Raw genomic sequence first — 13,875 nt, 5'->3', positions numbered from 1 at the left:
ATATGGTATTACTACAAGACAATTGAACCTTCAAATACTCTAATTTCGTGGACTCCTTGAGACGACATTAAATTTCACTCACTGTTAGCTGGTACACCTGTCGTCAGGGGCACCGCCGAAGGGGACGTGGTCTCTCCGTTCACCGCAGGCAGTGGTGGCGTTAGGGATTCGGCTTTGCCCATCGATGGCTCCGGTGGCGTAGAAGCAGCGGTATAAAGGAACGTGTGCGGTTCGCTCGTCTTTCCAGAAGACACCGCGTACAGTTTCACGCTGACCGTTTCCGAGGGTGCCAAGTCCTGCCGTCTGTAAGCGGGTACGACGCAAACGAGGTGAGTCTGTTGCAGGAACTCCTTGTCAGGCAGGACCGCACACTCCCAGTGTGGTTCCAAACTACTCGATAGGTCGTCGTTGTCCAGTTGAAACACCACACGGGTGTCCTTTAAGAAGTTCTTCCCCAAAATGAAGAGCTCCAATCCACCGGTGCAGGGACAGGAGGTGAGAGACTTCTTGCAGATCTCTGGTATACCAGGTGGTTGAGCTGCAACGAACAATCAATTGTACGATAATATACAAACCAGCATACAGCGATTAGCTGTTTTGAACAATATATTCCTCTGTACATACTACAAACTATTGGTTGCGAGCAGACTTGCAAAGTCTCCGAGGTGCCATCCGGATGAGTGATCGTCGTGCGAAAGACCATGCGACAACGGGTCGATTTCTTTTTGCTACGACCTTGAAGGATCCCAGCCTCCTGCGGAAATCTGTGCTCGACGTCCACGTTCCGTTCCTTGAGGATCCCGACGCAGTCGCAAGTGACCATCATGTCCTTCGTCGGGTCCATGTCCACCTCGATCACTATCGTCCCATCGATTTTCCGTTCAATGCAGGGCGTCGAGTTCTTGCCGCTGACGCGGCAAGCCTGGTAGAACATGTGGGGCGCGACACGGCCGAGATCCGTGCCGATGAAAACTTGAAGGGTCGCCGGTTTGTCGTAGCCGACCAGACGTACGATCGGGAACCCGTTCCCGGTACGATCCTTCACCGCACCTCTCGAGCCCTCCGTTTGGTAGCGAGCCCGGTGTTGCTGTTCCGGCTGACAGATGATTTGTAGCTGGACCTTTCCGTCCGCAGAAGCGCTGCCTGAACATCGGAGGAAGACAGAAATTACATTAGTATCGTGTACTTTGCGATCGAAACCTCGCGAGCTAGTTTCTCGAGCATATACAGAAGCAAAACGTCTAATTTCGAATAATATCTCGTAAAAAGTAGAAAGAAATAGGAGTCCAACTAAAAAGGCCTACAGTTCTTGATTCAGGATCTATATATTTCTAGAAGGAACAGTGGTTCGTACATTCTTGATACAAATTTCGATTAAAGTTCAATAAACCTATCAACGTTATCGGTTTTTTGTTCGATTTCAAGCTGCTTCTAGACGGTATATCTGAAGAGTCGTTATCATTGAAGAATTTAAAAAAAAAAAACAGAAGGAACATCGATATGCTAACAGGATAGCCTTTAGGTCAGGTTAATTCGATCATCAGTTGTGAATGAATCGAAGAAACGACATAGATCAAACGTCACGATTGATATCAAGAAAAGCATCCCGAAGGACGAGAACAGTCCTTGAAGAACGTTAACGCAACATCACGGCGCAGAAGCGACGTCGAGGTGAAAAGTTTCGCCGGAAACGTATTTATCTCTCGCCGGCAGAGAATACATGTGAAAACATAGCCCGAGAAGTCGCGTGAGCCGAAGGTTATCAGTCCGCATGATCCTGAGAGCAGTCAGTTAAAATCTGTCTCGATCCGGATGCAAACAAGCGAATCTCCACGCAAATTCCTCGGCACCGGTATCTAACGACGCAGCAATATCTCTTACAGGAAAAATGACGTTGCACTCGATTTTAACAGACCAACCGGAACGAAATGTAAATAAAATGTGTTCTTTCTGTTCCGACACAGTGGTCGCTAACCGCTGGCTCAGCGTATCTCCTTTATCATAAACGACAGTTTTTCGCTTCAAGTATCTATTCTTTACATTAGAGTCGTTCAGAAGACAATGGCGGTTAAGTCCAGAAAACGAAAAATTGAGAAAATTCATGTTCCGGCTTCTGTAATGATTATACAACATATTCAAAATTTATGAAAAGAAGGACTTCCTGACACAGAAAGAACGAGGAATCGAGCGAATCCTTTAATAACTACAAAGCATATTATTTATACCATCACAATTTACAACAATCATCAAATACCAAGGAACCAACTTAAACGCATTGACTTCCGAGCGACCCATTTACCGGCTTCACCTAATTCTATCCTCCAGTTTCACAATATTAACACTAGAACTACCGAGCAGTCAAATTGAAGTTTCGAAATTTTTCTATAGACTCCAACGAAGACTAGAGCCACTGATATTTCAATTGACTTATGATTTAATTCGCGCGTTACTAAGTCAATTTCCTCGGTAATTTCGCAAAGAAGCATTCGCTGTCTTTTCAATAATTGTAAAAGAATAATTCACGACTGGGTCGTTTCCACCCATTCGGTAGTTCTAGTGTTAAAAAGCAAACCTTCATTTCTTCCATACACTAACTAAATAATATCAATCATCCAAGAATCTTCCAATCAGCAGACGAAGCTACTCAATCATTCCCAAGGCAACCTACGAAAATCGAAGTTTAAAGATCCTCATTTGCGATTGAACATGCTAGACCCAACCAGGCCCAATAATCGACATGAGAGAACAGGAAGAACGAACGTTTAACTACATCATTCGGATACAAACACGTACACAACTGAGAGGTGAGGGTGATTGGACCTTGGTGAGCAGGGGGTGGCCTCTTCGCGAGGACGCCCATCCCTGGTCGTGTTCTGGGCACGTCGACCACCCTGCCGGTGGCGCCGGTCCCGTTCCTGCTACTCGAGATCGCGGTTAGTCCCCCGATGCCGCCGTTCACTGTGCTCCTGGTCCCAGTCTTGGTGTCCGGGCTGGTGGTGTGCGCCACCTCGGGGAACGAGAAGTTAGCATCCTCGGACTCGAGCTTGATGTCCATCTTCCTCCTCTTCGAGTCCTCCTCGCCGGCGCCGTTCCAAGCCTGTTAAGCAACGGACATGATTGGCTGGTGTGTACGCGCGCGATAGACGTTGCCGCACTTAATTTAACGAATCGGAACACCCGTCGGCCGAGTTCAACCACCGTTAGAGACCGGTCGGTCGGTCGGTGCGTCGACGACGACAACGACGAAGACAGGCGAATCGACAGCGGCGCGACGCGTGTGATCGCATTAGACACGCACTTGCACATGCACGGGACAATGGCGTAACCGGGCGGCGGGGGCGCGGGAAGGGGATGGAAGCTTCTGGGGCTTCGAGAATTTCCCTCTTGGGAAATGTTTTTGGCGAGGGCTCGACCCCGTTCCTCTACTCCAGAGGAAAGATCTATCTCTAGCTCGGGGATGGAATGGATCTTCTGAGAGGTCTCGGGGTTCGTGGAAATAACGAGGCGGAGCTGGGAAACGACGAGTAGGCTTGAATCTTGTTTTTCGTAGAGATGCAACGTAGATGCAGTTCATAGATTGTGCTTGAAAATGGTTTCAAGTGTTTCCATTTGGGGTTTTTGTTCTGGTAATCGTCTCAGGGATGAAGATGGTTAGGAGGTTAGAGGTGGAAAGGTAGATTTCATCGAATGCTTTGGTGAAAGGGAATTTTGGAATTAAGGTTACACTGTTAATCGCAGGCTAAAGGAGAATGCTACGAACAGACGACGACGAGAAGAAAGGGAATTGTGAACTTTACATGAACGATCGAAAGTGAATGAAAACGCGGTCGAGGAGGAGGCGAACACATTCCCGGAGGACGTACTTGAGAGTCACAATTGAGAGATCAATCGACAATTCCGTAACACGAGTCTAACATTCACTAACATTCGCCGCTGAGAGCTCGAGCCAATGGACAGTGACAAAAGATGCCAGAACGCTTTGGGTCAATACCAAGTTACTTAAATAGCTCCCCAATTACCGTCAATATACAGCCGTCGAGAATCGATTGTTACTGTGCAATGCTGCATAATGTATCCGCACGTATACATGCGCCGGTGATTTATTCGCGTAGCGAAGTGTTACGGGAACGGGTCTGCGGCGGACAAATTATCGGTACACGTGCAGATATCAATCAAAGCTTCTGCGGCGCGTTCACGCGGCACGATAAAAACCGATTTCAACGATGTTTCTTTTACCAGGACGTTGACTGGCTAGCCTGCTTGTTTTCAAGCGAGGGAAAAAATAATATTGAGACACAGATTAACGCGGAATTGCGCTTCGCCGTCGATCTCGCCGGGTATCCGAGCCCGCGATTCGATCGGAACGAAGACAAACTGAGATAACGCGGAGAAGGCGGTGCAATTTCACGGCGACGGAGGTCGATAACGCTCGCGCGATGCATGCGCGAGTCATCGTACCGATGATAATCGGTTTCAGTATATAAATCATGCGAGAAGTTCAGTTCGGGGTGCAGAAATATAGGGAGATCGAATGAAATTTCTCGATAAAGAGCGGAATCTAAAGTTGCTGTTCTTTATCGAGTTACTAGCAAGATAACGAGTGAATTAATGACAAATAAGTTGCCGATAATAATCGGTGTTTATATATAAATCATGCGCAACATTAATTTTGACATGCAGACATATTGGAAGATCGAGAGTCTACCGAGAAGAGGAGAAGCTTAGTTTAACGAATATTGTTATTCTCTTTTTATTTAAGTCACCGGCGAGATGACAGAGGAATCGACGAAAGAACCGGAATGGGAAGAAGATATTTTTGATTGGACGAGGGAAGATTCTGCTGCGCGATTAGATCGAACGAAATCGTGGTACGAACGTTTGCGGTGCTGAGATGTTGCTGACGTTCCTCGAAGCCAAGCCCGGAATCGTTCGAGTTATCGCAAACGTCCTGTGCCGAGCTGGCTCTTGGCACGTGGTCATCCGAGTTCCGTAAGGATCCCAAGGGCTTTCTGGTCTGCGGCTGTTGTTGCTGCTGCTGCTGACGCTGCTGATGGCTGATCCTTCGGCTGGCGGAGTGCGCGCGGTTACTCGACGTGACGGTGCTCCTTTGAACCGATCCTGTCACCGATGACGATCTACCTCCTGCATTGTTACCTGCAACATGACATTCTTTATGTAACTCGCGTTGGTAAATCTTCCTTATCGGATGCACGTGTACGGCAGCTCGGGGAACGGTGAAAACAATTTTCAATGATACAGGAATTGGTAGCGAAAAGTGATTTGTTGTTAGTATTTAACACGTTGGACGCCATAGGGGTCACCGGTGAGCTCAACAAAATTCAATTACTATACTTCGTTCGATTAAACGATGATCATTTGAGAACTATTCTATATTACAAGTAATGCCACCTAATACAGTGACATTCGACAAGATAAACCTGCAATAATAATAACGTAATTCAATTGTAGACGTTGATGTCACATTATTTTCATTTTGTGTATTTTTCTTAGCAAAATCGTGCGGCACTCGTGTTAATTATCAGAACACAAGTAGACCATATGTCAGTTGAATCGAGATAACTGTTCGTTAGCTCAGATAGGGTTTTAACTATCAACTTCCATTCATACGGCTGCAAGCATATTTAAATTGAAGTGAAATTATCGAAGTTATACAAAGGTTAAAATTTCTCCAAGATTTTGTATTGGACAACCATCCTGTCATGCTCTCCTGTTACTATTACTATCTACGGGGCGAAGACGTCAGCGGAGGATAAATAGAAGACGCACAATAAAAATATATCCAGAAAAACATATTATCTACGACACAGAGGAACAGGAGAGAAAATAAGTAAATTCGGACAATGACATGTCTCGGGTTGGAGTTCAAGGATAAAGACAGCCGGCACGTTCGCGTTGCCGCGACGAAGACAAACGGAGCCGTGGGTCATCAGGAGAGAGCTCGCAGATATCGTTTTTCGAAGTGTTCGGCGAATTTGAAACTTGTCTCTCGTGTCTCAGAATTCAGAGAGCTCAACTCGTTCGACGAATTTGCACTTCCTTTCATCTTTCAAAATTGAAGAAGCTCGATTAATTCACTGATCTGAACATTCTTTCGCGTCTCGACGTTCGAGAGGTTCAACGTTCGATTTGAGACAATTTAATAAATTTTCATAAATTTTTCCTGGTCAAATCTCAACGCGACAGAGAACACGCGTCGAGAAACTATACCAGGAACTCGGAAAGGATACTTTCAATCGCGAAGTCGGAAAACGATCGATAATAAAGAAATGGCGGCGATTTTTGCTCTGAACTCGCGACTTCCCTTGTCTTAACGCCGGGGGAGGAAAACCGAGTTAAACAACGAGGCGAGGCGGTTTTTAGTCGGACACTCGTGATTTTCGTTTTTCCGTCGGGTGTATCGAGGCGGCCGAGAGACATCGAACCGTACAAAGTCCGATCGACGATCGACGGTCCCTCCGCGGCCGTAGTAAAAAGCGGCGGGTTTATCTCTCGTGGACGATTAACGAGGCGCCGCGATCGACAAATGGAGCGGACAATACGCCGTCACCTCCGTCGATCTCTCCCTCGGTTTTTCTATTGGCCGGTTCGGGAATAAATTGCGGTTTTCGCGCGCCACGCTCGAGGTTTTGCGATTTCGCGCTCGAGACTATTAGATCGTGACATACGTAAGTTCGATTATATTCGGTATTTTCTTGTATACGATTAGTTCATTGTTCAGTCGGTGCCTCGTTTCTAATTTCTTAATCCTTAGAATTGGATCACGTTCGTATTCGCAGGAGAATTTAATCGAGTTAGAGCTTAACGATTTGTGGAACGGTTCGATTCAAATTTCCCGGAACGCGAAATTTCGATACGAAATCGATGATATTGCTCGCGAGTGTGAGAAACAAATGTAATTAAGAAAGAAGCAACGTCATTCGACGCGAGGAAGCTGGTATTTGTGAACTTATCGATGCAAACAATGCTTGTAATGTAGATTAGTGGGGCTTGGCAAGATAAACGCGCGAAATATAACGTGGCTCAATTCGATGGTTCTATATATTTCATTATATCCCTCGCACAAACGGTGCACTTCCTATCGTGCCAGGAATATCTCCCACAGTTTTGCAAGACTCGCTGCATCGCTCCGATGACGCATTTTCGATGTACTCGTTCGACGAACAAACTTCCCATCCACGTCTCATACCTCAAAGATTCGTCAATACGGTTATATCGATCTAAACCTTAAGGGTTGCTATCATCCCTCGAACAAGAAAACGATAGCCGACGCAAGAAGAGCTCGCCCAAAATATTCATTCAAACTATTCACATCGTGCAACGCAACCGAGCGACACGCCTTACCATCCTCTTATCGCCTAGATTTTCAAAGTCTCGCGTGGAAGGACGAAAAACGCGAGACGATCGTTCTCCAGGAACAATTCTTGCCCCGACGAAATGAAGACCGTCGCAGTTTCACCCGACGGCGACGTCGGGACGACCGAACACGACTCGCCGAGCAAAATAATGGTTCACTCGTTACACCTCGGCCGGTATTAAAAAAACATCCGTCCGTGCCGGTAATTAAATCGCGCGCCAGCGATTCGCGACGGAAAAGGAAAAGAAGCGGGATAACGAGGCCGGGTGGTATGCACCACCATCGCGAGGTGACGACGGGGACGAGGTCGGAAACGATGAAGATCGTCGCAAACACGGGTCGTTGACATCGTGTCCCGTGATTTTCCTCGACGATCACACCGATGCGTGCACACCCTGACCGCGTGCAGGCGCGCGCGCGCGCGAGCGCGTTCACGCGATCGCGAGCCCATTACACGTCGGCCCTCGCCCACCCCCTATTGCTCGCGCAGGGAGGGGGCGAACGGGGGCTGAACTCTCTCTCTCCCCATCCCCACCTCCGCACACCACCACCAGTTGCATTCGCGATTGCAACTTCAACCCTACGCAATTATCCCATCCAGTGGTCGAACTTCTATAGATAGACTATATTGCGCTCTCTTTCTGTCTCTCTCTCTCTCTCTCTCTCTCTCTCTCTCTCTCTCTCTCTCTCTCTCTCTCTCTCATCCCCTCCCTCGGCTAAGATGCCTCTTCATCCTTTTCTCCTATTGTTTCCTCTGTGTCTTCGTTCGGTGTTACAGTAAGATTACTTATAATGGAAGTAACTCTTCGAGGCGCACGATTTTAAAGCAGAAAATAACCTAAGTTACACAGAATTCGCTATACCAGACGATTCGACAACCTCAATCGCAACGGTTTCAACTTACTAAGATGTTTCGACTTATATACATTTTTGTTCTCATTTACCGTTAATTCATAGCATTGCCGAGTGAATGAAGAACTTGAAATGAAACAGTTTTTAACGCACCTAAGCTCAAAGAGTTAATGGTTGACAGGTAACTATGAAAGTGAGGTTTTCCGTAAGAAACTGATACGAGCCGAGGGACATGTAAGTTAGACCAGTATCCGAAAGGGGAATTTTATGAGGAATTTGTAAACGTGGAACCCTGTACGTGGAATATTTTTGAAATTTGGTAACATGGACGGAGTGGAGTTAGTTTGAGTCGCGAAAGACTCGAATGGCAATTATTTTTGGATTGTTAGAAACTAGACGACGCACGTGCCTTGGAACGTGTAATAACACTACTGGATGAATATTTGTGTGACATGTTCTTTGCGCAGAGCGAGGATCTTGTGGAAATGCAGGGAATTACAAATCCTTGCGCATTATGCAGATTGTCCTCGTGACTGTTAGGTGTTCGTGGAGATGTTGAGATGTATCAGGTGTATGCCTTGAAATTGTATCGAAGATGCATCGCGAGTCAGATGTGACAAACGTTAAATCGAAGTCTCGTTAATTTTATATCAAATCTAGCCCACGACTGCTATCGAATTAAAGAAAGCATTCTTTGAAAGTAGACTGTTTTGAACATTATATAAAACTGACGTCTTTAAATTATTTTTAATCGAACATACGAGGAGACAGATAGAGAGTAAAAAGAATTTGCACCGCGCAATATAACGATCAGTATCCACCAATGCTGATTTCTCGCATCGCTTGCTCGAGGAGCAACCCTCAGTGAAAATACTGCGTACACGGGAAGTCGAGACGACGTTGAAAAAACAGTTCTAAGGTGATCGAGAGGGACGCGTTGCTAGACCGCGAGGTGCGATACGTCGCCGACAACGAACGTAATGAGAACGAGATAATGATCGACTCGAAAAACACTGTTGCTATGGAAACAACCTCCGTAGACTTCTTGATGAACCCGACGGTGGACAGATTTCCTGCCCTTTCTCTCCGACGAAAACACGCCTTTTTAACTCAACTTTAATCTAATATTTCGTACACCATTACGAGTCTCGGTTAAAATTCACAAATTTACAAAATTATTCAATTTCTCATTTAAAACCTAACACAATCCCGCCTGACGAAATGCAAACAACACAGATCCACAGGATACACGTAACTCATACATATACAATTCACCGATACGATCGACACGTTTCACGTTCAATTAAACATCGAAGTCACCAAGATATTCGATATTCGTATTCACTATTCGTATTCAATCTTTCCGATCCAATTATGATCCTTGAATGACTCAACTATTCAATCCATATTCTACTATCACCCCTAGGACGACCGCAGATGTAGCAAATATTCGCGTGGATAATTATAATTATTCGATTAATATTCTTTATTCACCCTTCGAATAATCACAGGTACGAAAGACGCGCGCGTGAAATAGTTCCGTCAACACTGTGTCACACTAAAATCGCATCGAAATCGACTGCACGTCGCTCGCGCCCTATATTTCCCGCGAGCCGCGAAGAAATTCTGGCGAATTCCGCTCACGTGCATTTTTCTTTTCCCTTTCTTCTGGAATTAGGCCTCCCCCCGTCCCCCCCACCGCCGCCAACCCCCGCACACACGACGTGTATTTACGTCTCCCGCGGTTCGTCCTCGAACCGGTGGAGGCTCCGTGCATTTGCGAGTGTACTCCCGATAACAGGATCGATAAACATCGTTACTATTACACGGTAAACAGAGCGTCGGGCCGCGCGCTAACTACGACGCCTCTCCAGTCTCAAGGATATTGTTACCTGCGCCGCCGATCGATCCGCTCGATCCGTATCGCCGCGCGATCGGCGCCGGAAGTAAGGCGTGCTACCCGCTGCCACTGGTCATCCACTTTCCTTCGATCAGGCTCGGTCGTGAAATTGTCAACGTTATCGTTCGTTAATCGGTTATCTTACTGTTAATGGTGTTTAGCTTAAAAACTTTCTCTTTTGACGCCCAATAAAATCGAACGATGACGAGTATACACGTCAAGCGCAGGCGAAATGCTGTATGTACATTGAAATAGGAAACTAAGGTAAACTGATCGAAACTTACACGTCTGTTTTATGTTTATTTGTTATTCATTTATCAAAGGTTTATTGGAATTTTCTTGAGTTGTAATGTCTGCAGCAGGGTTGATAGTATCTGCAGACGAAGTTGCCGAGCGATATCTAGTAAAATTTAATGAGATTAGATACGAATTCGTGGTTTGGAAGATGAAGGCTGATCGCAGAGGTAAGGAAACATTTGTAATGTAACGTGTTACGACGCTCTGCTGTGCTCAGTTGGAATCTGTTTCGTTGGAACACGGAACCTTTGCAACCCCTACTATCACTCGGTAGTTTTATCCCGATTTTCAGACGAGACTCAGGCTGCTGTCGGAGCAGACGTGCCCGAGCGTCCTTCGAAAAAGCGCCCAACTAGTACATCTCTGCGTACAACATTGCTCAACTTCTATAATTAGAAAAAAAACAGCCTTTAGAGCTGATAATACATCGTTTTCTGTCTGCCCGTGTTACCTAACTAGAGATTTATGTATAGTTCTAAGTGGTCTCTGAACTGCCAACCAAATCTTATCTAGCTCTCGGACCCAATGTTCACGAGAGATCAACAGGTTTCGAACTAACGGAGATTCCGAGTTCGAATCCAGAGCTACCGAAATATATTTTTTTCTTTAATAATACTTTTCTCTGCATATAAGTATCATAGAAATGCGCGCGAGAAGATCAATATGGCCAACAGTCGCGTTTCGGTGCTACAAAAACTGAATTTCATCGAAAGAATGGCCTACGAATGCCATCAGGGTTTCGTAACGCTTTGTATACCACTTGTACCGTGATTCCAAAACCGATTTCCACACCCTGCGGCTCCTCGAGTTGGCCAACCCGATTCCAAGTGAAATAACTCAGTGTTAGGGTATTACCACACGAATAACGATGGGAAGATAACGGGGAAAGCCTGCCCAATCCCCTAAACTGTCCAATAATCAGTCTCCGACGGTCTACGCGTAGCGACTCCCGTCAAACCGCCCGTGAGTTATCCCGCTAATTTGAAGCGAAATATATTCTAGCGCCGCTTACCGTCGTCATTACCATTCAATACTTTCTTATCTTCGACGTTCCACTACTTTCACTGACGACTCCGGAACGACTCGACTTCACAGTTTCTCCCTCCTCGGCCATTGGACCGCTATCGTTTACCTTCGACCGGCATGCACAGCACTATCCAATAATCATCGACTCGACGGGAAACACTACTCGAAAGCTCTCCTCTCTCTCCCCCTTTTCTCCTTCTCGTTCGTGAACCGAAGCCGGAAACGCCGCGTTCCGCGAATTCCTCGGGGGACGGAGTTCCGCGCGACGCGTTGACAACTCGCTTAATGACGACAGTCTTCTCCGGAGGCCGAGATAAGGCCGTGAATTCCGCGAGGGCACGTCTCCGGGACAGCAGGGGAAAAGGAAAGAAAAACGCGAACTAGAAAGCGCGGACAGATAAATCGGTATCGCCGCCACTCGAGGCATCGATAAGGGGAGGAGGACAGTGATTTCGATAACGCGAACGCTTCTTCAGATTCAAATTCTGAGGAGCTCGGCGAGGCCGCTTGGTATCCGACACAGCGACAGGGAATAGAAAAATCGTGGTACTTCGGTTTTTAGAATGAGTCCATTGGAAATTCGCTGGAACACACAAGTTTGAAGAATTTTCAGTTTGCTGGACTTCGTTTTCTCTTCGACAGTGTTCTGGTCTCTTCGAGACTATGGATGTTTTAATCGAGACAGGGTCTTCTATAGAATGTCTTCAGAATTTCTCGAAAACTGTATCATGAATAAAACAGAGTTCAACCGAAAGACATAACGAATGTCTGCATTAGCAGGGAAGGGTTATAGTGTCACAGAGAAAATTCTTGAAAGACTGAGAGCGTAGCTCACGTATCAACTTTCAACAGCCTAAACGTCTGTGATCCAGTAACCTGTTTATTCCCCTCTACCTGAGCTGGCAAATGCAATAGCCTATTAAGAAACTTTATTTTCAAGGTGAGATCCTTGTCGATTCACAAAGAAAAACTATTTCCCATTGTGTTCCCGCGATACAGAGGATCTCCGGCGTTACAGCAGTCAATATCTCGCAGCAGTGTCAACACAAGGAAACCCGAGGAAAATGGAGTTCATGTTACGTACTGGTACGCGCGTTCGTACAAAGCAACAAAGAGTTGGATCAGCGGTTCCTAATAGCCTGTTATTAACATATCAATGCTCGAGTCCGGCGTTATTTAAAATATCTTTAAGAAATCGTGCCCCGTGGTTGAGACCCGCTGCCTGGCGAACAAAAACCCAGATCCAGTTCCAGAGTTACGAAACCCAGTTCACGCGCGTCGTTTTTCCCGGCTTTTTGCCAAGATAGCACGCTTAACACTTCGACTGTCCAGTCACCAAAATTCGAGCGATGCTAGTTTTTTTTTACATAAACTTAAACATTAATTTTCTTGCTGACGTATCGCACGAACCGAATTTTTTTCTTTTAATACACGAGATATAAGAAAGATAGTGGAATAATTGTTACGAGGAATCTTGACCGTTTAGTTTCTGCTTAATTAACAGACGTGTTTCGACTGCATGGGAATTCCGACGAGTGTTTACTCGGCAGTCAAAGTGTTAAGATTGGATTTTGCCGCGATGCAGGTATCGATGCCGGCCGCGTGTTTACACCAGCCGATCAACGATTGTTCACCGCGCCGATAAACGATCGATAACGATAACCTCCGACCTTGGCCAGCCGCGGATTACGCGGGCGAGCGGCTGGGCGAAGAAGTTGCACGGCGCTCGATCGGCGACCTCGAGAACGACGCTCGGCTGGGAACAGGCCGCGAGGCACGAGAAATTAACGTTTCGGTAAATAAATATTAACTCTTTATCGCGGCCGACCCGTTATCAGCGGCTTCTGTTGCCGCGTGCACCAGCCGCGCTCTGTAACGCTAGGGTAAGTCGGGGAAAGATGGCCCACTTTTTTTTTTAAAACAACTATTACATCACGAGCATCGCTGATACCTAACGGAAGATAGTGTATTTACGAAAATAAATATTCATCCCATAAATATCGCGGCCTTTGTGCGACTGTTTCAGTTGTAAAAGTTACGATACACGAAACTTTGTTTAATCTAAAGTGTGTCCTTCCTCGTTATCTGTAGATTATTTATCTATACATTGTAATTAGGTTACAGTATGTTTTGTTTATCGGGAATACGACTTTAAGTGTATGAAATATAATATATTTCGAATTATCTAAATATATTCAAATCTATTTTGAAAACGAAAGACGCGTGTAGAGACGCGCCGAGGGAACAGTTCGATCGACTTCTGTACAGATTTCGATGTAACATTGAAGACAATTGAGAATATTGATATTTGACAGTCTAAATGGGAATTACTCTAATTGCCAACCGGGGATGACAGGGCTGTCCGCGGTGCGCGGCAGTGAGTCAACATTCCGACTTTTTAATCAGATCTATCATTGTAGAATGC

At 46.0% G+C, this 13,875-nt stretch overlaps 1 protein-coding gene across 3 annotated transcripts in view; it reads right to left on the bottom strand.

The window, feature by feature from the left end:
* The window catches only part of NFAT (nuclear factor of activated T cells 3), a 55,922-nt gene that overhangs the window by 4,201 nt on the left and 37,846 nt on the right, over positions 1 to 13,875 (bottom strand). For 2 of the 3 annotated variants that reach the window (XM_031994214.2, XM_031994212.2), the window contains exons 2-5: positions 4,877 to 5,154; positions 2,794 to 3,097; positions 625 to 1,143; positions 83 to 538 (exon numbers count right to left, since the gene is read on the bottom strand). In XM_031994214.2, the coding sequence (XP_031850074.2) occupies positions 83 to 538; positions 625 to 1,143; positions 2,794 to 3,097; positions 4,877 to 5,154 (1,557 nt within the window). The remainder of the gene's footprint in view (positions 1 to 82; positions 539 to 624; positions 1,144 to 2,793; positions 3,098 to 4,876; positions 5,155 to 13,875) is intronic. The other variant, XM_031994213.2, reaches the window with a different exon arrangement.

The sequence above is a fragment of the Nomia melanderi genome, chromosome 4 (genome assembly GCF_051020985.1).
Source record: "Nomia melanderi isolate GNS246 chromosome 4, iyNomMela1, whole genome shotgun sequence".
Taxonomy (NCBI): domain Eukaryota; kingdom Metazoa; phylum Arthropoda; class Insecta; order Hymenoptera; family Halictidae; genus Nomia; species Nomia melanderi.
This window is presented reverse-complemented; position numbering and strand designations above follow the sequence as displayed.